We start from the raw sequence: 25,267 nt of genomic DNA, 5'->3' as shown, positions 1-25,267 counted from the left end.
CCAAATATTGCTAATTCTGGACTCGGAGTTACCCTAGCTTCCAGGACTTCAGACATAACATCTGCAAATCCCTGCCAGAAATCCCTCAGTTTCGGACATGCCCAAAACATATGAGCATGGTTGGCCAGGCTACCCCCACACCGTCCACATCTGTCCTCCACCTCCTCGAAGAACCTACTCATTCGGGCTACCATCATGTGGGCCCTGTGGATTACCTTGAACTGAATCAAGTAAGTCCAGCACAAGACGAGGATGCATTTACCCTTTTCAAGGCTTTTTACCCACAGTTCAGTTTCCAGCTCATCTCCTAACTCGTCTTCCCACTTCCTCTTCACCTCTCTGATAGGGGCCCCTTCCCACTCGAACAGTTCCCTGTATATCTCCGAAACATTCCCACCTCCAACCCCTGTTTTTGACAGCACCTTATCCTGTAGTCCCCTCAGGGGGCGGCGAGGATAGCTTGGGACCTGTCTCTGCACAAAGTCCCACACTTGAAGGTACCGAAATCTCTTCCCACCCGGCAAATCAACTTCCTTCTCTAATATCTCCAAGGTCGGAAAGCCCTCCTGGGTGAATAGATCTCCAAACCTCTCAATCCCTGCCCGCTGCCATATCTTAAAGCACCCATCCAGCCCCCCCGGGACAAACGGTGATTGTCACAGATCGGTGACCACACTGACGCCCCCTCCAGTCTCATATGCTGCCTCCATTGCTCCCACACCCTCAGGGCTGCCACCATAACAGGACTCGTGGAGTACCGAGCCGGCGAGAACGGCAGGGGCGCCGTCAGTGAAGCTTCCAGACTCGTACCTTTGCAGGATGCTGCCTCCATCTGCTCCCAGACCGACCCCTCCCCCACTACGCACTTCCTGACCATCGATATGTTGGCAGCCCAGTAATAGTTAATAAAGTTCGGAAGAACCAAGTCCCCTTCTCTGCAGGCCCATTCCAGGAGTGTCCTCTTTACTCTAGGGGTTTTACCCGCTCATATAAACCTCGATAACGCTGCATTCACACTTCTGAAAAAAGCATTTGAGACTAAAATCAGGAGACACTGAAAAAAGAAAAGCAGTCTCGGAAGGACCGTCACCTTCACTGTCTGAACGCTCCCCGCCAGCGTCAGTGGGAGCATGTCCCATCTACAAAAATCTCATTTGATCCACTGCTTTGCCCAAATTTAGCTTGTGAAGCTGCCCCCAATCCTTGGCCACTTGAATCCCCAGATACCTAAAACTTCTCCCAATCACTTTAAAAGGTAGCTCCTTCAGCCTCCTTTCCTGCCCCCGTGCCTGGATCACGAACACCTCGTTCTTTCCCATATTTAACTTATAGCCTGAAAATCGCCCAAATTATCCTTACCTCCATGATTTTGGTTATCCCCCCCACTCCCCCCCCCAAAACCGGGTCCGTGACATAAAGCAGCAAATCGTCTATTAGAGAGAGACCCTGTGTTCCGCACACACCCCCCCCCCCCCCCCCCCCCCTACACACACACTATACTCCTCCAGATATCCGCTGCTCTCAGAGCCATTGCTGAAGGTTCTATGGCAAGGACAAACAGTAATGGGGAGAGCAGGCATCCCTGACTTGTCTCCCGACAAAGACTAAAGTATTCTGACCATCCTCGGTTAGTTCTTACATTTGCCACCAGGGCCTGGTACAATAACCGGACCCACTCCACAAATCCCTGCCCAAACCTGACTCAAATATCCCATAGATACTTCCACTCTACCCGGCTGAAATATTCTCCGCGTCCATGGAAATATTCTACCACCTCAGCCTCGCTCCCCTCCGCCTGCATGAAGCCGTCTAATGTTGGATGCCAGGTGCCTTCCCTTTACAAATCCTGTCCGATCCTCCCCAATTATCTCCAGGACACAATCCTCTATTCGAGTGGCCAGGATCTTTGCTAATAATTTGGCATCTACGTTCAAGAGGGAGATTGGCCTGTACGATCCACAGCTCTCTGGATCCTTGTCTCGCTTCAGGATGAGAGAAATTGATGCCTGTGATAACGTTGGGGGGAGTACTCCCAGCTCCTTGGACTCGTTAAAAGCCTGAACCAGGAGCGGCCCCAGTAACCCAGAGAACTTCTTAGAAAATTCCACTGGGAATTCGTCAGGTCTCGGGACTTTACCTGATTGCACTGCCCCTAGTCCCTCTATCACCTCCCCAAGCCCAATCGAGCCCCCCAGGGCCCCCAACAGCTCCTCATTTACCTTCGGGAACTCTCGCCTCCCCAAAAATTGATTCATGCCCTCCTCCCCAACCGGGCATTCCGACTCGTATAGCTGGCTATAAAATTCCCGGAACACTTCATTCACCACCTCCGGGTCCTTCACCGTCTTCCCCCTCATATCCTTTATTTTCCCAATTTCTCTTGCCGCCTCCTGTTTCCTCAGCTGATGCGGCAGCTTGCTTTCTCCCCATGTTCATATATTGACCCTTTTACCCTCCTCAGCTGACCCTCCGCCTTACCTGTGGAAAGGAGCCCAAACTCCATTTGAAGTCTCTGACGCTCCTTCAGGAGCTCCTCATTTGGAGACTCCGAATATCTCCTGTCCACCTGTAAGATTTCTCCTACCAACCTGTCCAGCTCCGACCGCTCAGTTTTATCCCTGTAATAACTGCTTTGTGCCTCCCAGACCACCCTAACCGCAGTCTCTCCCATGTCATTCATGTTTATGTACCCCCGAATGGCCTCTCTCACTCGCTCACAGATCTCCTCATCCGCTAACAGCCCTGAATCTAGTCTCCACTGTGGGCGCTGGGACATTCCCGTATCTGCCCGTATGTCTATCCAGTGTGATGTACTGGTCAGGGGAACCTCTCCAATAGAGCCCCCAGAGGGCGCCCGCATCATTGTGGTCTGCTGCACTCTGTACAAGCTGACAACACAGCAGGGCGAGCAGCTAGACCAGGAGAGATGGAGGAGCACCACATCTCTATCACTTCCGGCGAATACGTTACTACAACAGAGCCTCATGAGAACGGATCAGAATAAACGCTCAAGGGCAGTTTCCCCAAACAGCATTGGGGTTCCCGGCTCGGGCCTGACTGCAGCAGGTGCCCGCTCATGCTAGTATTTTGTTTAGTAGAATCCCAACAGTGTAGAAGGAGGGCATTCAGCCCATCGAGTTTACATAGACCATCCGAAAGAACACACACTGCCTGAGCCCACTCTGCCGCCCTATTCCCTAATTTATCATGGTCAATCCACCTGCACATGTTTGGACTGTGGGAGGAAACCGGAGCACCCAGCGGAAACCCACGCAGGTAGAGGTAGAACGTGCAAATTCCACACAGTCACCCAAGACCAAAATCAAACCCAGGTCCCTGGCGCAGTGGGACAGCAGTGCTAGCCACTGTGCCGGTATCGTGCTTGGGTTTGTCTTAGAATGAGACAGATGGGACGCGGGAGCCTGCCAGGTCAGAAGGTGATGAAATTTGGCATGCTTGCTCTTATGGAGAGAATTGGCGCTATCGTGGTCAAAGCTTCCCAACGGGGTTGGTGGCCTTGCCTGCTGGACATCTGGTTAATTGTGGGTAGAGGATGTCACCCCTTTGTCAGCAGCATCGAGACGTTTGGTGAGTGCTCCTTGTGAAATGTGACACTTTCCCCCTGGCATTCATTCCCCCACCCCCGACACTCCTCCTCCCCCAACACACATCCCCCCCCCCCCCCCGACGCTCATCCCCCCCGACGCTCATCCCCCCCGACGCTCATCCCCCCCGACGCTCATCCCCCCCGACGCTCATCCCCCCCCGACGCTCATCCCCCCCCGACGCTCATCCCCCCCGCCGCTCATCCCCCCCGACGCTCATCCCCCCCCCGACGCTCATCCCCCCCCCGACGCTCATCCCCCCCCGACGCTCATTCCCCCCCCCGACGCTCATCCCCCCCGACGCTCATCCCCCCCCGACATCCATCCCCCCCCCGACATCCATCCCCCCCCGACATCCATCCCCCCCCGACATCCATCCCCCCCGACATCCATCCCCCCCCGACATCCATCCCCCCCGACATCCATCCCCCCCGACATCCATCCCCCCGACGCTCATCCCCTCATCCCCTCCCGACGCTCATCCCCTCCCGACGCTCATCCCCTCCCGACGCTCATCCCCTCCCGACGCTCATCCCCTCCCGACGCTCATCCCCTCCCGACGCTCATTCCCTCCCGACACTCATTCCCTCCCGACACTCATCCCCCCCCAACGCTCAACCCCCCCACGACGTTCATCCCCCGCGACACTCATCCCCTGCGACACTCATCTCCCCCCCCATCCCCCACCCATTCTTCCCCCCCACAATTCTCCCCCATTCTCCCCCCTCCCCCCATTCTCCCCCCTCCCCCCCATTCTCCCCCCTCCCCCCCCATTCTCCCCCCCCCCCCCATTCACCCCCCTCCCCCCCCCCCCCCATTCACCCCCCTCCCCCACCACCACCACTCCGACTGGACTTGGAACAAGTGCTGAGGAGGCGTTTAAAAGGCATGCCCCACTGATTACAAGATTAACGTATTTGCGGGACAGAGGCAAGCCACGTGAATCACGTGGGGGGGGGGAAAACTTTGTTGAAGTGGCTAAATATATGGCGAGTTTTCCCACCGACGCCAGTGGGATTCTCCTTAGTTTTCTTACCGGGAACGACACTTTCAAAATATATGGGAAAATTCCACCTCTATAGTTCCTCAGTAAAAATGTTTTTAAAATTAGAAGTCGTTATAAGGTTCCTTGCAAGATGTGGAGCATCAATCTACTGTATTGAGCAATACTGGTATGTCTGTGTGATAAATTGGGATGGTGTTTTACCCTTGTGCTCAGTCGCCTCCCACAGTAGATTGGAACTTAATGATTTATACCACTGGGCAATCTCGCCTCTGAAGTAACTCCTGTTCATATTTTTTTTACAGTCAGAGCCAGAGGGATTTTCACATTTCCACTTGTATGTCTGTGCTGCTTTTCTCATCAAATGGAGAAAAGAAATTTTAGAAGAAGATGACTTTCAAGTAAGTAATTATTGCCTGTATATGTGTGACGGATATCAAATTGCCTATATTCTGATAGTTGACATTCTGCTTCAAACTGAAAGTGAGGATACTCTGATCAAAATTCCACTTAAAACCAATAATACCTGATCAAAGCAGACGATCCAGAAGTCATTTTGGTGCCAACCTTGGCTTAGTAGTAATTGTAGGTTCAAGCCCCCTCCAGAGACTTCGGGCAGGTGCTGCACTCTTGGGGGGGGGGGGGGGGGGGGGCGGCGGGGGGAATGCTGCACTCTTGATGAGGGAGGCCTTGTCTGCTCTCTTCACTGGACAAAGAAAATACCATTGTGCTATTCAAAGAAGAGCGTGAATGTTCTCCTAGTGAGCTGGGCTGTATGCACCCTGCAACCAATATCACGAGAACAGATTCCGATCATTTATCTCATTGCTGTTTGTGGACCACTCAGTGTGCATATTGGCTGCCCTGTTTCAATACATTACAACAGTAACTGCACTTCCAAAACACCCCATTGGTTCTAAAGTTAATTGGAATGTCCTGTGGTTGTGATAGTTGCTCTATTAATGTAGATTCATTCTTCGTTTTTGTTCCTTATTTCCTTCCTTTGTTCACAAACAGCAGTTTAGTTGAAATCACTTGTAAACTGTTCATTATTTTCAGAGGAAACAATTCCAGTCCATTTGTAATTTCTGAATTTCTCCCCACGTTAAAAAGGTATTAACATATGCATTGAAGGAAACGGGATAAGCCACGTTTCACCGTGGAAACACCAGTGCAGTGACAACAGATAGGAGCATTCGAGGTGCCGAGCTCACTTATCAAGTCAAAACAAACTACCAGCTCAGTTAATGTCTCACACTAAAGAGAGCGGATCAACGAATAATAGTAGGCCTACTTATGCTATTCCAGGGATAGCAGCTTATTTCAGTGCCCTGCTTAGTGATTGCTACAGCCTAGATGGTTTACAGCCATGAAGATTTACAATTTAGTTTTCAGTTTGTTACAATACACTATTTAAATGATAATTGATTATCTGCCAATAAATAAAAATCTTAAATTTCTCATGAAAGGACAATTTCATAATGCCCTGCATCATGGCATAATTACTCCCATAGTCTTGAAATTCATACATACACATACCCAACATCTGATTTGGACATCATGATCACTGTCACCGACTTTCATGTTGAACTTGTTCAGCTCTTTAGTCATTTTGAAACTTCAATCAGTTTTCTTAAAATACAAGCCTTCAGCATAACCACTATTTGTCAAGTATTGAAGTTAATAAATGCCTTCACTGCGTTGATTAAATGATTCAAGTTTAATCAGCAAAAGAGCCTTTTATTACCTCCCGTCTGACAAACATGAGTTACTACAAACAAAAATGTGGACGTTAATCTGACTACATGTAGAGATTGATTTGTACAGCTAGAAAAATATTTTTAAGTAAGGTTTCACAGCAAATAAGGCTTACATTTTTGCAGTCATTTTTGTGTAAATTATGACAAAAATGTCAATAATATAAGACCATAAGGGATTTGGATGGCATCACGAACTTTGACAGCAATGCTCAATTGAGCTATTGATGTTAGCTGAAATCTCATATTAATGACAGCACAGTAAGCACTTTCTCCATTGTTTGACTTCAAACATGTATCATAGTTTTGATCAAGTGAAAATACCGTTTGGTTGAAGACCAGTAGACAAATATTATGTTATGGTGGCAAAACAATATTTTCTAGAGACTCAAAAGAGTGAGGCGATATTTAATCTGCAAGCATCTTGGCCCTCTCATTGTTTTGGGCAGAATGATGTATACCCATGTTGGCATTCATCAATACCATTAGATCAGTAACAATAATTGTGTCTTTAACATTGAAACATGCACCAACATCAATGCAATTAGGCAGAACTGGGTGCCGATTCTAAAAAGGAAATAATATGACGATCATCCGAACATCTTCACCAGAGGTTAGTTTTCAGGGGAATCTTAAAGGGGAATTGGGAGGTGAAGAAGCAGTAGGGTTTAGAGGAAGAATTTCAGAGGACAGGATCTGGCCAACTTAATGATATGTTAAGTTAATGACAGCAAAGCTGGAGATAGGAAGGGATAAGAAATTAAAATTTGAGGTTTAGAGTTTCCAGCAATCATTGTTTGTGAGGGGTCCTAAGAGTTTTGATTGAACTGAAGATTGTGGAAGATAAAGAACAGAAATGCAGCCAGAAGAAGACTGGAGGTAACAAAAAGATGGATGAGGATTTCGGACACATTTGCTCTGACGCAGGGGCAAAAGCAGGTGGAGAATAGCGGGCAAGGTGAATTGAGTTGGCGAATGAAATCACAAAGAATGAAAAGTGGCTTTGTATTGAGGCTGCGGGGTAGGAAGCAGTGTGACCATCTTGGTGAGAAATTGGATCTTAGATTGGAGACTGCTAGAGAATAAGGATGTCAAGCGACAAAAAGGCACAAGATAAAGTGATCAGAAGAGAATGTACTAGATGATGTTACAACTCCCAGGCTAGTGCCCGGTCAATTCCAGCCCCACTTGATCCGGTGTCGCTACACAATTTAAATTAATAAATATTTTTCATAAAATCACCCAAAGTCTTTGGCCCTGAGCTGCCCAATAGCTGCAGTCACCAGGTTTATAAATTTAAACGCAAGTTTATTAATAACGGTAACTAAAAACTAATTAAATATGCAGCAGATACAAGGTTCACTATTATCCAATTCCTAATCCCCCCCATTTAAACCCATCGCACCCTCTTTTATTTATACACACACACACACACATGTGACAGACAAACACAGTCCCACCGAACTCACAGGTGCCGCAACGTCTTGAGTTCTGCTGTTCGAAGGCTAGCACAGGGTTCTGTTTTATAACTTTTAAATTCCTCACTTCCCTTGCTTGACTTAAAGATATATGTCCTTTAAGCATCCATGGATCAAAATGATAACCATAAATATAAAGAAAGAGGCAATAAGGGAATCAACAGGATGGGCCTTTACAATGATCAGCAATAAAGATCGAGATGTGGAGCATAATTGTAAGTATAGCGGTAGTGCACTCAGGGCAGACACTTTCTGTAACAAGTTCTTCCTAATTTTCTTCTGTTTTGTACCAGAAGGCCGATACAAGGAGGGAACCAAAAAAGAAAATTGATTATTCCATGTTCTCTGTCTTTAAGGTTCACAAAACTCAAGAATCTATTTTACCTAATAAAAAATAACACATTCTTTACTGTCACAACAGGTTGCCCTCATGTCAAAGCAATGACGGACATAAAAATATTGGGTATAATTTTTTGTATCATCCTATATGCACCGCCCCACAACTTCAGTTGTAACATAATTTATTTCAATCAAGTACAAATAACATCGGACCCATTTTGTATTCAGGCTATCTTACTGGATTGAAGGCCCCTAGCTATTTCCCCATATTGCCAGATGTTAGAAATATAACTTTTACATTTTGACCTTTGCAAGGTCACATGAGATCAGATCTATTATGAGTCGCATGAAGTTTTACTAGAAGTAACTGTTCTACAATATCATTTCCTATTTTTGCATGAGTATTTTGAATGCTGCAGAATCTATATTTAGGAATAAACAGCTAAAATAAGATATGGGTTGCTGAGGGTTGCAATTTTTGTCTCTGCAGCAAGTTCTATATCTCAGGCTTATTCCCTAACCCGCCCTAACTTTATGCCTCAAACAGTTGGCAGAAAACATTGGCACACAACATAAACCATAAATGTAAGGTGTCTTTTACAGCACAATAAAAGCTATAAAAATCAGGAGGAGTAGACATAAAACAGCAAAGTGACACAAAATGTATGTTTTTACGTGAGAGAGAAACAAGGGAATCATTTTTTTAACTTGTCCAAATGGAGTGGGGGAACAGGTTTGCTAGTTGTTGCACCTGGATGAAAGCAGCACGGGGCCACAAGGTCTTGTAATTTTAAACTGCATTTGTTTGTCCAACACACTAGCTCAGGAAAAGCATCCTCAATGTAATAGAAGTATTTAGGAGAGCTCAGTCTGAACTGCAAGGCAGTGCCTGACAGTCATTTCAAAGCAAATTGTTATAAACTTCCCTAACAGAATCAGCTTGTACATCAGGGATTGTGTGTCCTTCTTAATGAGCCACAGGCTGAGCCCAGAGCAGATGCAGTTACTCGTACGTTTCTCATTGTTCAGAGAGAGACAGATGCAGATTCTACTTTCATACGCAACTATCATATTGAGGGCAATATGAGCACCAAGCTTCCGCCATCTCTGTTGTTCTTTGGATAAAATTCTTTGCTTTTTCAAAATGTCATTTTGTTTTAGTATGAAATAATCAAAAACCCTGTTGTGATAATTTAAAAATCTGCCAGTAATTACAGTGTACAGGCCCTGCTGCTGTGATTTAGAATAAAATGTCCCAATGTGCATACACAATCCTGACTTTAGAAAGAAAGGTTTACATTATACAGATCAGATTCATTGGCCATGGTAAATTGCACCTTATTCCAAAGGTGTGGAGGATAGGTGGGGTTATGGGGAGAGGGTGGGGGCGTGGGCCTTGATAGGGTGATCTTTAAGAGGGTTGGTGCAGACTCAATGGGCTGAATGGCCACCTTCTGCACTGTAGGGATTCTATGGATTTATATAGCTCTTATCACGGCCTGAGGACATCCCATAATAATAATCGCTTATTGTCACAAGTAGGCTTCAATGAAGTTACTGTGAAAAGCCCCTAGTCGCCACATTCCATGTGGCTGTTCAGGGAGGCCGGTACGGAAATTGAACCCGTGCTGCAGCCTTGTTCTGCATTACAAGCCAGCTGTTAGCACACTGTGCTAAACCAGCCCCTGTGTCGTATAGTGTTTTACAGCCAATTAAGTACTCTTGAAGTGTTGTCACTGATGTAATGTAGAAAGTGCAGCAAGCATTTCACGCACACAGTGATCCCACAAAACAGATGTGATAACCATATAATCTGGTTTTGTGATGATTGAAGGTAAATATTGGCTAGTAGACTCCCCGACTCCAAAATTCAGTCATGGGTTATTTTATGACTGAGAGAGAGCAGCTCTGGCCTTGATTGAATGTTTCCTCCAAATGAGGGGGCTGCTGACAGTTCAGAAACCCCTCAGTACTGCAGTGGGGTGTCAGCCCAGATTTATGTGCTCTGTTGGGCTTGAATCTCCAACCTTGTAACTCAGAAGCAAAAGTGCTACCAACTAAACTGCAGCTGGGACAGATGTCCCTTGTTAAATAAATGTACTTATTGTATCATATTGTATTTGCTAAAAATAGTATCCATTCTCTAACAAACTGAGCACCTTGGAGAATAAATTAATCACAGTGATGAACGGGTGGAGCCCTCCATGCAGTCATGATTGGAACATTAGGTTCTTTCCATTACTTCTTGCCTTGTTCCAGTCAGCAGGTAATGGAGGGCTGATTTACCTGGGTACTCTCTACCCTGGTATTGGAGAGTAAATGCTGCACTTGTCCACTCGGAGCTCTGACCCAACCTGGTATAGCAAGGTATTTAGCATTTCCCAGTCATGTTCGAAATGTGGACATGAATTCGTAGAATTTCCTTTGATAAGTAACTTTACATTCTTTAGCGAATGCAAAATACCTGAGCCAAACAGTTTCTTCCGTACCTGCTGTGTTGAGAGCGGATAGATCTCCGCTGAGTCTGTGGATTGGACATTCTCCTATGATGTGGTGCATGGTTTGCTCTCTCCCGCAGGCACATACGCTGCTGGCACTAATGCTCCAGTTGTGGACGTTTTCCAGGCAAGGGCCATGGCCAGTCCTGAACCCATTGAGGGTAGACCACTCTTTCCTTGGAAGATTGAAACCAGGCAGCTGTAAGGTTGGGTTTGAGACCCGGAACTTGTTTGTCATGTCCAATGATTTCCAGGTGGAATTTGCATTGAAGTCCTGTGTGGGAGGGTTTTTCCAGATCGGCCTGCTTGATGGAAGTCGCACCTTGGGTGTGCTGAATAGATCAGCATGAAGTGGCATTTGAGGGGGGGCATTACAAACTTTTTCTATCATTTTGTGGGTTTTGCAAGTCAGCAGACATGTGGAGGAGTGATGTTTGCCAGGACAGAGAGCCAAGGCCAAGGGAGTGGTGTTGAGCATCATATCGTTCAGCTGGATGTGAACGGTCTGTGTACGTGTCTGCGTGTGATGACCTTGACGAAACAGGGGTGCAGTAGCTACTAAGTTGATATAAGATAATTGACAAAAGAACCTGAGGAGATATTAGGAGAAAGGTTTTACACAGGGTGTTCTTATGATCTCAAAGCACTTTCTGAAAGGGTGATGGAAGCCTATTCAGTATTAACTTTCAAAATATATATATATATTGGATATATATGGATATATATTTTGGAAAGAAAACAAAACACAGGGTAATAGAGAAAGAGCAAAGGAATGGAACTAATTGGATAGATTTTTTAAAGATGGGCACAGGCGCAGTGGGCCAAATGGCTGCCTTCATACTGTAAGATTCTTTGATTCTATAAATATTTGAAAGCCTGAGAGCAGGCAAAAAAATTCCTTTCTGTGGTAAGTAAACAATGAGACCACTTGTGAATTTTTAAAAAATCTTTTATTTAGTGGGATTTCCAGTTGAACCCTCCAAAGTACAAGGACATTTACTTCCTTTTTTAAATCTGAGCAGGAAGGGACATTGGCTCCATTTAATTGAAAATCATCTTCAATTTCAATTTGAAAATTATTTAATATGTATTTTAAACCGCTGTTTCGAGCAGCAAGTGCTAGGTTGGCTAAAAAGCAGGAGGTTTAGGAAGTTAAATCTTCACTATAAACTTGAGGAGCAAACCTAGGCTGACCCTTCCTACTGCACTGAGGGAGCGCTATATAGTGGAAGGTGCAATTTTTCACATGCAATCGAATCAAACAGCCAAGTCAGCTTGGTGCAAAAGTTCCCCAGGCACTACTCAAAGAAAGAAAACAGTCATTAGGTTATTTAGTGTATGTTAGAAACAATTTCCCTGTTACATTTTCAGTACTCAGCATTAATAAGTATAGGGTCAAAATTTGTTATGTCAGGGGTTCTGCTGGTGTCTGCTGTAAGACAGACGTTCTCCACCATTTTTCAGTTCAGAAAATGTTTGCCTCACTAAGATACTGAAAGTGCGAGCTGATGACCGCAAGGCAAGGGAAACGGGCATAAGAACAGAAGGTGCAAGAAATATGAAGCAGGTGTTTTTATTGAGGTTTCCAGGAACTGTAGTATTTTGCATTTATTTAAGAGAAACTGTCTGGGAGTTGAGTGAATCGTGCAGCAACAGGGTATCTATTTAACAAAGCAGGTTTAAGAGTTTGGGAATTAGCACAGGATGAAATAAGCAGATGGGTGAATCGGAGGGGTGTGAATTCCATTTCAGGAAAAGAAACAGTAAGAAGTCTTAGAACACCAGGTTAAAGTCCAACAGGTTTGTTTCGAATCACTAGCTTTTGGAGCACAGCTCATACCTGCTTTCTGAGTACACAGAGCTTTTAACAGGACTGTATCATCATTGTATCATAGAGATGTAACATATTGTCACATGGTTTAGAAGGAAACCTTTTGTGGATCAATAGAGTGGCCATGTACAATTGAAATTGCTGTCAATGCAACAATCATGAAAGAGCTCTTCTGCACTGTAGGGATTCTATGATGTAGATTTCTCCTTTGGTTAATCATCAGTTATTATTACCTCTGTAGTTATCTAGTATTGCTGTTGGAAAGCAATTTATACAATTTAAATTAATTTGTTTATGTAATATTTTCCAAAGTTTGTTGGAGTGGAAATTAAACCTCATTTTTCCATCAGTTTTGTGAACTAACATCCTTGGCCCAAGAAGTTGTGAAAGTTGGAGACCCAATAGTGGATTGGACTATATTTGGAGCCATGTAACACAAGAGTTAGGCAGTTTCCATATATGTGTAAGTGAGGCGAACTAAACTGTTGTATGACTCTCCTCCAAATTTGTGTGATCTGTATCTGTCCCACAGGAGATTCTTCAGTGGCTTGCTATGGCCAGCAGCCTCTCAACAAAACGTTTGTTCTTTAGGTTCCTGTGGAACACAAATCTGCCTACTGGCTGCACATCCCTCCTGAAGGCCTCTCGTCATTTTTTCATGGGTTCCCAACCCTAGTTGGGGCCTCACGGTAGCAGGGGGCCTCACGGTAGCATGGTGGTTAGCATCAATGCTTCACAGCTCCAGGGTCCCAGGTTCGATTCCCGGCTGGGTCACTGTCTGTGTGGAGTCTGCACGTCCTCCCCGTGTGTGCGTGGGTTTCCTCCGGGTGCTCCGGTTTCCTCCCACAGTCCAAAGATGTGCAGGTTAGGTGGATTGGCCATGCTGGATTGCCCGTAGTGTAAGGTTAATGGGGGGATTGTTGGGTTATGGGTATACGGGTTACGTGGGTTTAAGTAGGGTGATCATTGCTCGGCACAACATCGAGGGCCGAAGGGCCTGTACTGTGCTGTACTGTTCTATAGTTAGAAGTATTCCTGGAGATTTGATGGGGTGATCTCTGGTTGTGTGGCATCCGTACGTACTTTATATGGATTTAGCCCTGTAGTTTCACTCTTTCTTCCACCCCCCACCCCCATCCATTAACAGGTAAAGATGGAAAACTGAGGGTGTGGTAGAGAAGGAAACAAGGGATGGAGAAGGATTTTGAGGTGGATAAAACAGAGGAAGAATCTTTTGTTTTTACCTGTAACTAATAACAGTAATTTATTATATTGCACCAACAATTGTTACTGGTACCAATCAAATTTCCATCAACCATCAGTAATGAAATAGAATTGTTTGGTATCACAGAACTTGACATTGTTGAAAACAGAGACTTTTTTTTGTCAAAGCTTTTCATCTTGCACTCATCAGAACAAACCTCTGGGCTTCTGACCAGGTCCATAAATGAGCCATAACCAATTTCTATCATGTTCTGTGCTCTTTCACAAAGGAGGGGTAATTTTCACTGGCGAGAGTGGAAGAATGGTCCATTAACAAAGCAGCAGACCTATTTTTAGGAAAACATATTTTAACAGAAAACTGAAGAATAACACTGCTGTGGCAGTGTACAACCAATCCAAAATGCACAGGTAAATGTTGGCCAATGTTAGGCATGGCCTTGAAGCAAAGGAGCATCACATAAAGGAATTGGGTGGCGATCTGGGAATATTCTGCAATTTACTTCTTTGCTAGCAGGCTCTCTGACGATGGTTATACTTGTGTTTAGTGGGTTATAATCTGATTTTTAACACTTGATTTACTGGCCAAGTCCTATTGTTTTTTTTAAATTGATCTGTTAAATAATGTACATAAATCAACAGTAATATAACCTGACAAATCAATTCTGGACCGTTCCGTTTGCTAAGGGCTTTCAGAGCACAGGTCAGCAAAAACAAATATTCAATTCATTTACAAAAATACATGAGCCACAAGCTCGCCAATTGAGCTTTAGGTTCTGACATTACAGTCCATGTCACATCTTTTGCATTAAATGCTGTTGTTTAAGAAGGCAAAGCAACAAAATGTAACACACTACAGAGGCCTGTCTGAAATCGCTATTCGCACTTGTGTGTTACTGAATCATAGCTTTATTTATTATGCTTTCTACCGTCATCTCTGATGTATGGCAACAAAAATCTAATCAAAGAATCCATTGGAATCCGATCACAAATAATGGTGCAAGGGAAGCAAATACTAACTGTTTAAAATAGGCCAGTTAGGATATTATGGAATATAGTTAACATTGCCTCTTCTTCAGACTGAATCATATTCTTCAGAATTATCTATAGTTGACTTATCTATAGTGGACTCTGTCACTTCCTTTTGGAGCTGTCAGATTATCAAGAATGTTATGGCTTACGTTTATCATATATGGGGAACCAATGAAATGAAAATCGCTTATTGTCACGAGTAGGCTTCAATGAAGTTACTGTGAAAAGCCCCTAGACTCCACATTCTGGCGCCTGTTCGGGGAGGCTGGTATGGGAATTGAACCGTGCTGCTGGCCTGCCTTGGTCTGCTTTAAACGCCAGCAGTTTAGCCCAGTGTGCTAAACCAGCCCCTATCATTTCATTTACCATATCATTTAATGGGGTTTTCAGTGTTTTAGAGTATTTTAGCAATTTATCTCTCCCCACATTTTGATCAAGTATATAGTTTAATATGTTAAATTTAATTATAACGTGCCAACACAAATATTACTCACAACACTGATGGGTATCGGGACATACATTAAATCCCGTTTCCCTGCAAAAAAATCATCTAATAACAGGATGTTTCCTACCAAGACACATAATCAACAACAAATGGTGGCACAAGTGCCAGATCAGCAGAAAAATGGAGTCTGTGCCACTCCTCACAACTGGGACTGACCGTGCTGCATGCATCTGGTTGGGAGTATTAGAGTGAGCATTACGCCAGAGTATGCAGACTAGAATGTTCACGACACAGTAAATGCCTGACACTGGTTTGACACCTGACCTGGTATTTTCGACCTCACCACTCCCTCTACCACACATGGCTGAACATGCATTCAGCAGCACAAGCCCCTACCACCTCTATTTAAAGGGAACCTCATCGAACTTTAGGTTGTTGTTGGTTACTATCTTATAGCACTTGTTGAGTTTGTGGAATTTGTGGTTGCTTGGAGGAGTTCATAAAAGTTGCTGAAATCCATAGGGACTGTACTGCATGTTGGGAAAGGATTTGTTGCTGTGCAAGGGCTCTGAGCGTATCATTTGCTTCCAGTCCTGGGAGTCTAAAGTTGCAGTACCCCTTGTACCACAGCATCTGAGGAAGATGGAACAGAGGCGCAGCAAAAGATAGGCTGCTCGTGCAGAAAGATGGAGGGAGAAGTGTTCTCAGCAGCAGGCCTCAGTCACCCAATGTCTTCAGGGAGTACCAAAGCCAGAAGTGGTTCATTTGGCAGCTGTAATTCACCAGCTGTAAATTTCATGGAACTGTGCCATCTCTTAGAATCGGACCTTCAGCTTCCAAGCAGAGCAAAGGTAGTAATGCCAGTGGCTGTGATGGTGACCGTGGCCCTGAATTCTTTTTTGAGAATGATCCTTCTATGCTAGGTAAAGCGACAATAAACATCTCGCAGTTCACTATCCATTCTTCACATAAAGGCTCTGAAGGCTGGAGAAGACAAGCTGAGCAGCAACCAGGATAGTGGGAATTCTCCAATGTGCAATGTGCCATCGACTGCATACATGTGGCTTTGCTGCATATTAATGGTATAATCTACCAGATGCAGATCCTTATCTGGGTTACCCTTAGTTGGTTGAGTGACGGTGATTTTTCCTGCTCAGTCTGATCTCCCTCTCTGCCTTCAACCTCTTGCCTGCTGACTGGTCTGGAGGGTATTAACTATGAGGAGAGGTTGGATAAACTCTGATTGTCTTCACTGGAACGACGGAAGTTGTGGGGCGACCTGATAGAGGTTTACAAAAGTATGAGTGACATGGACAGAGTGGATAGTCAGACATTTTTTCCCAGGGTGGAAAATTCAATTTTTAAGATACATAGGTTTAATGTGTGAGGGGAGAAGTTTAGAGATGTGTGAGGCATGTTTTTTTACACAGAGGATGGTGAGTGCCTGGAACACACTGCCAGGAGAGGTGGTGGAAGCAGATACAATAGCGACATCTAAGAGGCATCTTGATGAATACATGGATAGAATGGGAATAGAGGGATCCGGGCCTCGGAAATGCGGAAGGTTTTAGTTTAGACAGTCATCATGGTTGGCACAGGCTTGGAGGGCCGAAGGGACGTGCATCTCTGGAACATCCACTCTTCTTCATGCAATTTTGGCCTCTGCTGCAGCCAGAATGCAATCTCCCTTTTAGTAGTGCAAGTTAGCTGATGGTGCTAACCTTAAATGAATTTGGCACTTTTACTGAGATGTACAACCATTCTGTAGCACATAGAATCTGCTTGCGAAACAGTCAGCATGAAGATTTGACACTGCCATCACTTTGAGTGCATTTTTAAAAATTATTTTCATGGGACATGAGCATTTATTACTCGTCCTTAACTGCCCTTCATTTTAGAGGACATCTGACAGTCAGCCAGCCGCATAACTGTGGGTCTGGAGTCACAGGTAGGCCAGACCAGGGAAAGACAGCAAATTTCCTTCCCTAAAAGACATTAGTGAACCACATGGGTCTTTTGCGACAATTGACTTTTTTAATTCCAGATTTTTATTGAATTCAGATTTCACCATCTGCTATGGTGGCATTTGAACCTGGGTCCCCAGGTTTTGCTCTGGGTCTCTGCATTACTAGTCCAGAGGGTAATCAAACATTGCAATTCCTACAGCCAGTTATAGTGGCTATTCAATTTAGCCCCATTGTTTTCATTGTTAAATAAATGTGCGCAGCAAATTGGAACTTATTTTATTCTGAATGGGGTATGCTTATTCGGGGTCAGTCGTGTGTGCATTTTCTGAATTGACTGCATAAAAATACTGTTGCATCTCAATGAGTTATTTGAGTTCTATCTGTCATATTTTATTAAAATGTTATTTTCTATAGCCTATATAGTACATTTTCCAAAGTTTACATTCAAGAGCACAAACCATTTTAACAAAATATTCCATTAGTTCCCCAAAAGAGCGCTCAGGAATTACTTTGTGGTTGAGTATAACTTGTGTCTACACGTACACGTGACAATAAACAAATCCAATCCAATCTATCAGGAAATTAAATAAAAATGAACAAAAGCCCATGACACTGCATCTCAGTGATAGTTGCTTCATTAAAACAATTCCTCGAATTACATGTAACAAAGTTATCCCTTCCCACGCCGCTTCACAAATAACAAAAATGACAGCTATTCAGACATTGACAATATATCTGTTTCTTGTGCTGGTTAGTGTGCCCACCTGAACAGAATAATAATCTTGTATAAAGAGGCTCAAACCAAAAGAACCCTTGGGCAAAAACGCTGCTATAGTACAGCAGGGTAGTGTTTAGTAGAGGTGATGGGGGTCTAGCCCACGGCTGGAGAGCCACGAAGAGCCCCATGTTGCGTCTCTTCGGGAAAGCCCACCAAATCAGGCATGTAACTGGGCAGCGGCAGGGTGGGGCAAGTTTGTCGACAGGCCTTCCTGCCACAGAGTTATTCAGGCAGCTGCGCTAGGGCAGAGGCCCCCCCCCCCCCCCCCCCCAATCATTTTCCTGCCTTATTAGATGCCAATGTCATCAAACTCCCTCCAGCGAAGGGCATTAAATTCCATCCACTGCATGGGAACCATAGGATGCATTGCTAATTGATAACTGTTATTTTTGGGGGGCATATACAATACATTTTCAGGAACCATTTTTGTCCATGTTTCACAAATTGCTTTTGACACAAGACACTGATAAAATGGTCAACCTTTTAATAGCCTAAACACGTGTTTTCCTTCAACGTTACATTCATTTTTATATAATCTTTCTTTGCCTTGAATGAATTTTATTAAATTGATATTCTCTTTTTTTTACATTTAAATTTTTACTGAAGCAAATAAGCATGAGGTTATAGATGCTGTAAAGGTCCTTCCTGTTTGTTCCTGTATATTCCCTTACTTACCCTTTCTTTTATTTTTGCCTTTACATTTTTGGTTCATGGATGATTAATGGGCATGTGTCTTTGAGGTAAGTAGTCTGTGCCTTTAAATCAAACAGAGGATTTCAGTAGCAGGAGAGGTCACTTTGTTAGTCTGTCCTGGTTCATACGGAATTGTAGACTAACCGGCACCAATGACAGAGATTGGCTGGTGTAGAATAAGTGGGAGGTTCCGGCGCCGTTGAAACAGCACTACTCTTATCATTTTTTTCACTTACCCGGTGAGGCGGGGAGGCGAGCCCTGAGGTGCTCTTGCTTCTGGTCGGAAGTGGCAGGGTGCGACCCGCTCCGCGAACAGTGGCAGGTGAGGAGTTTGACTGGGGGCGGTACACGTGTCACACCATAATGCAGGTGAGCTCAGGAAGGACAGAAACCTCCCGTGGAGCAGAAGGGCAACGGCTCGCTTGATCTTGATTTTCAGTATGAATACAGACGTGAAAGCAGGGCCTCACGATACTTCTGACCTTTTGGGTTTTAAGCAGGAGGTGTCAGAAAAGTTACCACAGAGATTGGCTGGTACTCGGTTTGATTGATTTGGCTGGTTGCCAATGAATTGGCCGAAAAGATTGTGCTCTGCCTGGTAAGAGTTGGTGATGGGATCTGATCCCACTGGAATGTTTTTCAGAGCTTCAAGGGTTGAGTTTGGTTTCACTTTTGATCTTGGCATGCCAGGAAAGGACTTGCTATGTTTTTCTCCAAAGAGGCTGCATTTCTGAACAGGCAGAGAGCTTGGATAAATAATAATATTTATTATTGTCACAAGTAGGTTTACGTTAACTGCAATGAAGTTACTGTGAAAATCCCCTATTCGCCACACTCCGATGCTAGTTCTTGTACACAGAGGGATAATTCAGAATGTCCAATTCACCTAACAAGCACGTCTTTCAGGACTTGTGGGAGGAAACCGGAGCACCTGGAGGAAACCCATGCAGACACGGCGAGAATGTGCACACATGAGAATATGATATAATTCCATTCTCAGAAACAGGGTTCAGGGAGGAGCAGAACTGGCACCTCAATATTCTGGGTATAGCATCATTGAGGGGGTGGTGTTGCAATATTGATCAAAGAGTCAATTACCGCAGTAAGGAGAGATGATATCTTGGAAGGTTCCTGGCCCTATAGGTAGAACCTGGAAATAAAAAGGGGTCAATCACATTGCTGGGAGTGTACCATAGGTCCCCAAACAGTTAGGGAGAGATAGAAGGGTAGATATGTAAACAAGTCTCTGAGCAATGTAAGAATAATAGGGTAATAATTGTAGGGGATTTCAACTTCCCCAATATTAACTAGGATAGTCAAAGCGTGAAAGACTTAGATGGGAGCAAAGTTCTTAAAATCCACCCAAGAAAGCTGCTTATGCCAGTTCACAAAACCCTACACGAGAGGGGACAGTAATGGACCTAGTTTTAGGAGCACATGGCAACCCTGCCACTCCACCCACCCCCACCTCCAAGCACGGCCTACCACACCTGTGGCAGACTAGGTCAAGCAGTGGACTTGTCATCACATGAGAATTCATTTTTGACATGGCACCAAGTCCTCTGGAGGGACTGCCAAAAAAGAAATGCTGTTAGAGAGGAAATTCTAGGATTTTGACCCAGTGAAGGAACAGTGACATGATTTCAAGTTAGGATGGTGGCTTGGTGTTAGGATGGTGTGTCTTGGAGGGGAACTTGTAAGTGTTTCAATGCATCTGCTGCTTTCATCCTTCTAGGTGGTAGAGGTTGTGGGTTTGGAAGGTGCTGTTCGAGGAGCCCTGTGATTTGCTGCAGTTCACCTTGTGGTTGGTACACACTACTACCACTGTGAGTCGGTGATGGAGGGAGTGAATGTTTAAGGTGGTGGATGAGGTGGCATTTAACCCATAATACAATGTATTCCTCATAAACTTGTCTATATTTGGTACCTCAATAGATACTAATTCGAGTGATGGCATTCTGCAACTCAGTAAACAGCAGTTTAGCTTCTAAATGGAGTAATTGAACTGTTGTTAATCCAATTTGCATGGTATTTACTCTTACAAGTCATAGCTTACCATGACGAGTCAGTGATTCCTAATTAAAACCGAATGAGTAACAGCAACTGATTCACAAGGAGACCGAGAAAAGCAAGGCCGAGAATAGAAACTTCACTGTCACCGTTGCATCTTCCTGAACGTCCACCTTGCATGATTTTCTTGTAAATTTGTTCGAAAGACCATTGACGACCGACACAGGACTTGTAAAAAAAAAAAAAATGTTTCACTGATTTTTAAGTGCTTGAAGTTTAAACTTTCAACGCAACTGAATCTGCAAAATATTTCTGCACTTCTCCATAATTCCACTCTTGTGGATGTTCTCCTTCACAAACAAGTTCTCAGTTAAAATCGAGCCAAAATGTCTCATTCCAGATTTGTCTCATTGTTCTGAAATATGAAATAAGGGGATCAGTTGATTAGTGGTGCTGACGAGCATAAGTGTAGATACTTTGGATAGAATTAAAGATTGTGGGGAATTTAGTGCAAAAGCAAAGAATATGTGATCCTTATTTTTAGCGATTATGCGACGCACCTATTCCATTCTTTCTCAATTCAAAATTATCCAACACTTATTGAGATGGTAAGTCTCACTTTCTGCTATGCACAGTATTATAACAATTTCTATGTATTACGTTATTAATTAAGTTTAATATTGTATTCATAGGATATGTATTTTTTTTATTCATGTGCTTGATATCTGAATCAATAGTCTTGGGCAAGTGGAAATCTTTGCATTTGGCGTGATGGATTGAGTATATATCAAACTGAATTCTGTTCTTTTTTTTAGGGGCTCCTGATGTTGTTGCAGAACCTCCCTACAATTCACTGGGGTAATGAAGAAGTTGGTCTTCTCCTAGCGGAAGCGTACAGGCTTAAGTACATGTTTGCAGATGCACCTAATCACTACAGACGATAAGTGGTTAGCAAAAACATTTGAGAGCCGAATTTAAACTCCTTGCTGGTCTTTCAGGTCAGGTGGGCATCAGCTCTATTGGCTGAGACAGCAAATCTTTCAACTACTTTGAAAGTAGTTTCTAATTACTTGAAGCTTTTCTTGAGCTGTTATTGTAATATACTAAATTGAAAGTAGACTGAGAACTCCCTCAGTTTGCTCTTCACAGAGCCTTGATAAATCTTTGATACTAGGTTATACATAATTCTTAGAAAAGGATTTAAAAGGCATTATATAGTGTGTTTCTGTATAATAGTTACAATGTATGTGTCCTTCATTTGAACTACTGTGAGCTTATACTTAAAACTTGCTTAAATGTTTGGATTTAGTGTGCACAAAGGAGACTGGTTAAATTTTCTTCATTCCAAAACACAACTGGCATCTAATTTCTTGTGGTTAATGATACTCATCACAATATTTTTAATTGTGCCTCTTTTTTAAAAAGAAAAATATTAGTTTTCCTCACTTTATTTTGAAGTTGCTGTGTACTATTTGATGTAAACTTTAGCTGTTGTGGTGAGGTACATTCATTTAAAGTATTTTTCATTTCTACTAATTATCATTTTTATAAGCAATAAAATTCATTTTTAATGTAGAAATTTGGGAAGAAAGTATAGCTATCTTTATAACTTTTTTTTAAAGATCTGTGTTGTGAGAACTAATGCTGTGTTGAAAGGCCAATTATTAATGCCAATAGTGTAGATTTCAAACTACTGAAGCCATTCAAGATGAAAATATGTTTCTCAGGTAATTCCTTTTGATTTGTGTGCCTTTTGACCAATTCTTTTTATGCAGAGTTGAGAACATTGCAATATTTATGTTTAAAATTGTTTTGAAAATCGTTGATGTCATTTTTGTTTAAGCTCTTAATACTTCCCCTTTGCCTGCAGAAACATACCTTGTGTACGAAGTCCAGGGTTTAAGAAATTGTTCATATAATTAAAATATATAAATATATATATAAATATATATATTTTTAAATATATATCTGAGACCTGAGAAGCAGATTTTTGCATTGATGGCCAACAATTATACGGATAGGGTGAAATCTCCGATTTTTGTTCCTTCCTCCTTTTGTTCCTGCCTTATTGGTTTGAGGCCTAATATTACAGAAGTGGTGCAGAGAATTTAGTCCAATTAACCTGGCTGGAAAAGTGGCTTGCCCTGCATCCAGCAATGACTGATATAATTCTCAGATTGCCTGTTATTTTCTAGCATGCTCGAGATATGTGGAGAAAAGGTGAGAAAATAGATCTGAGGTACAATTCAGAAGCAATCTAACAATAGTAGAGGGACTGAATAGCACATTCCTGCTCATATAGGCAAAGATGTCAAGGGATCTAAAGAGAGAGCAGAATAAGGGAATTGAGGCACAGATCAGCCATGACCTAAGAGTGTGACAGAACAAACGCGAGAGGCTAAATACCCTTTTGCTTTTCCTGTATGCAGGAACCATTACTACGTACCCTCTATGTTGAGAGGAACTGTGTCTCCTGCAAAATAAAGTAGGCTGCATCATTAGTCTCGCAGCCTGCCTGGTACCATCTACCAAAACCATCTCTAACTAGTAGCTTGTCAAAATTATTGTAATTGTGCATTCTTGGGATTCAAGCTTGGAACTTGATCTAGTAATTCAAAGACTGTGTGTCTTTCTGCTCTTAGACCCCTGGGTCAGCTTTATTGTCATTTTTGGTCATGTCAGAAAAACGTAGCCCTTGTTTACTTCCACACTGAACTTGCCGTGTCTGAGCCTTGTGTCACTGGGTGGTGTAATTCTTTGGAAGTTGTCATCCAGATGGGTTTTTGGTGAGAAACTGCAAAGAAGAGGCAGAGAAATGATATAGGTTCAGAGGTCCAGAAATAGACTTTATTACACGTTTTAAAACTATGTCAATAATTTCATTTGCTTTTTAACTTATTGTCTGAATGCCACATGTGTTTTTAATTGTGTTTTCCTTTTTATGTAAAGGGAAAATTATTGAAAACGACTCTGCTGTAGTTTTTGGTGTGTATGTGTCATTCTGGGGAATTTTAAATAATGTAAATGGCAATTTTTACATTGAATTTCAAGCAAAATTGTGCATTAATTTCCTGCTTTCTAAAAGGAAGGGTGAATGTGCAAGTTATTTTCAGGTCGGTTAGGCAGGCGTGCAAGTTCACTAATGTATTTACAGTCCAAACAACTGGTTCTGCTTCCTATTGTTTTTATATTTGCTTGAAATGGTTATGTTCTAATCAAAGTCAAGCACATGGATCAAAGCACAATTAATTTCTTTGTAAAATTTTGATGGTAGCAAGTATGTTGCTTTTTTCCCCTTCACAGATAATATAGCTTCCCTGGCTAATCCCAGTTGCTGGTGATCTACGAGTTGATTTACCACCAATCGGAAGGCCAAAATTGAAAGATATCAATCTAAACTACCCTTTGTCATTGGTTTCATAATACATTGACTAAAATTGGGAACAGATTGGTTGGTTATGACCATGGCTAAGGAATGGCTATATGGTGCAAAAAAGCTTTAAATTGTATTTTTTTTTAAAGTGGCAAGTGAACACACTGGTGCAGATGTTTTCACTTGTCGTGTGAATAATGAGACTGCTTTAATCAGAATTTCTATCATGTATGCGATGCTTATCCATATGTTGTGTGAAGCTGGGATCTTAATAAGGAAGCAGAGGAAACAAGCACCACTTTAGCTTTTATATACTGAAGATTTGCTATTTACACGATGAAAAGGTGAGCGGAACCAACATGCAGAACAAGTGAACTTGTGCCTTGACTAACTGTTCTGAACTGTACAAATGCTGTAGTGTTTGGCCATGGCACCTCACGTTGTAAATATTAACACAATATCTATGACTCTGGAATGCTTACAGCTACACCATCAGAAACCAGAGAGATGTTGCATGGTATTTCAACAGTTACTTCAGACCTTCAGGACAGAAATTAATTCTAACTGTGACTTTCCACCTTTTCACTGTGTGATGTTTTAACATGATATGTGCTATCAAAAAGACACAATTTTTCGTCTCTTCTGTGTGCAATAAGTCCAAAAGATGATTTATTTGTGTTATAGCTGTTATAGACCTGTTTTGCAGATGACATAATACAAGATATTCAATTAAAGTAGTTTATCAAAGACTGGAACCATGTGATCTCGCAAGCACATTTGTACAGCAGTGAAGAGATTAATATATTAGCCCTTTGGATGATGTTGTCTCTGAAATATGCCAAATTCTTTTTCAAACCATGTTTTTTTAATGCTTCTGTAGTCAGTGCTATTATAAGACTTTAAAAAAAATTAAATTCCTGCTCCACATCAGTCAGTAGTCTTTGATTATTATTTCACCTCTGTGACTCATTGTGCATCTGCATCTCTGCAATATTCACCCAAGATTACGTGGTTAGCACTGCTGCCTCACAGGGACTAGGGCTCGATTCCGACCTCGTCTGTGTGGAGTTTGCACGTTCTTCCCATGTACACGTCGGTTTCCTCCCTCAGTCCAAAGATGTGCAGGTTAGGTGGATTGGCCGTTTATTATTTAGACTGTGTCCTCTGGTTCTAGATTATCCCAGCTAGGGGAAACATCTTTTCTGTATCTAATCCCGTTGAGCCCTTTAAGAATTTT

At 43.0% G+C, this 25,267-nt stretch overlaps 1 protein-coding gene across 5 annotated transcripts in view; it reads left to right on the top strand.

Moving 5' to 3' along the window:
* LOC119979117 (TBC1 domain family member 22B-like) overlaps positions 1–24,960 on the top strand; it is a 355,807-nt gene extending 330,847 nt beyond the window's left edge. For all 5 annotated transcript variants that reach the window (XM_038821122.1, XM_038821126.1, XM_038821121.1 and 2 more), the window contains 2 exons: positions 4,914–5,009; positions 21,473–24,960. In XM_038821122.1, coding sequence (XP_038677050.1) covers positions 4,914–5,009; positions 21,473–21,601 — 225 coding nt within the window. In that variant the 3' untranslated portion in view covers positions 21,602–24,960. The remainder of the gene's footprint in view (positions 1–4,913; positions 5,010–21,472) is intronic.
* The last annotated feature ends 307 nt before the right edge of the window (positions 24,961–25,267 follow it).

This window comes from Scyliorhinus canicula, chromosome 15, assembly GCF_902713615.1.
Source record: "Scyliorhinus canicula chromosome 15, sScyCan1.1, whole genome shotgun sequence".
NCBI lineage: Eukaryota > Metazoa > Chordata > Chondrichthyes > Carcharhiniformes > Scyliorhinidae > Scyliorhinus > Scyliorhinus canicula.
Note: the sequence above shows the minus strand (reverse complement) of the source record. Positions and strands in the feature narration are given on the sequence as shown.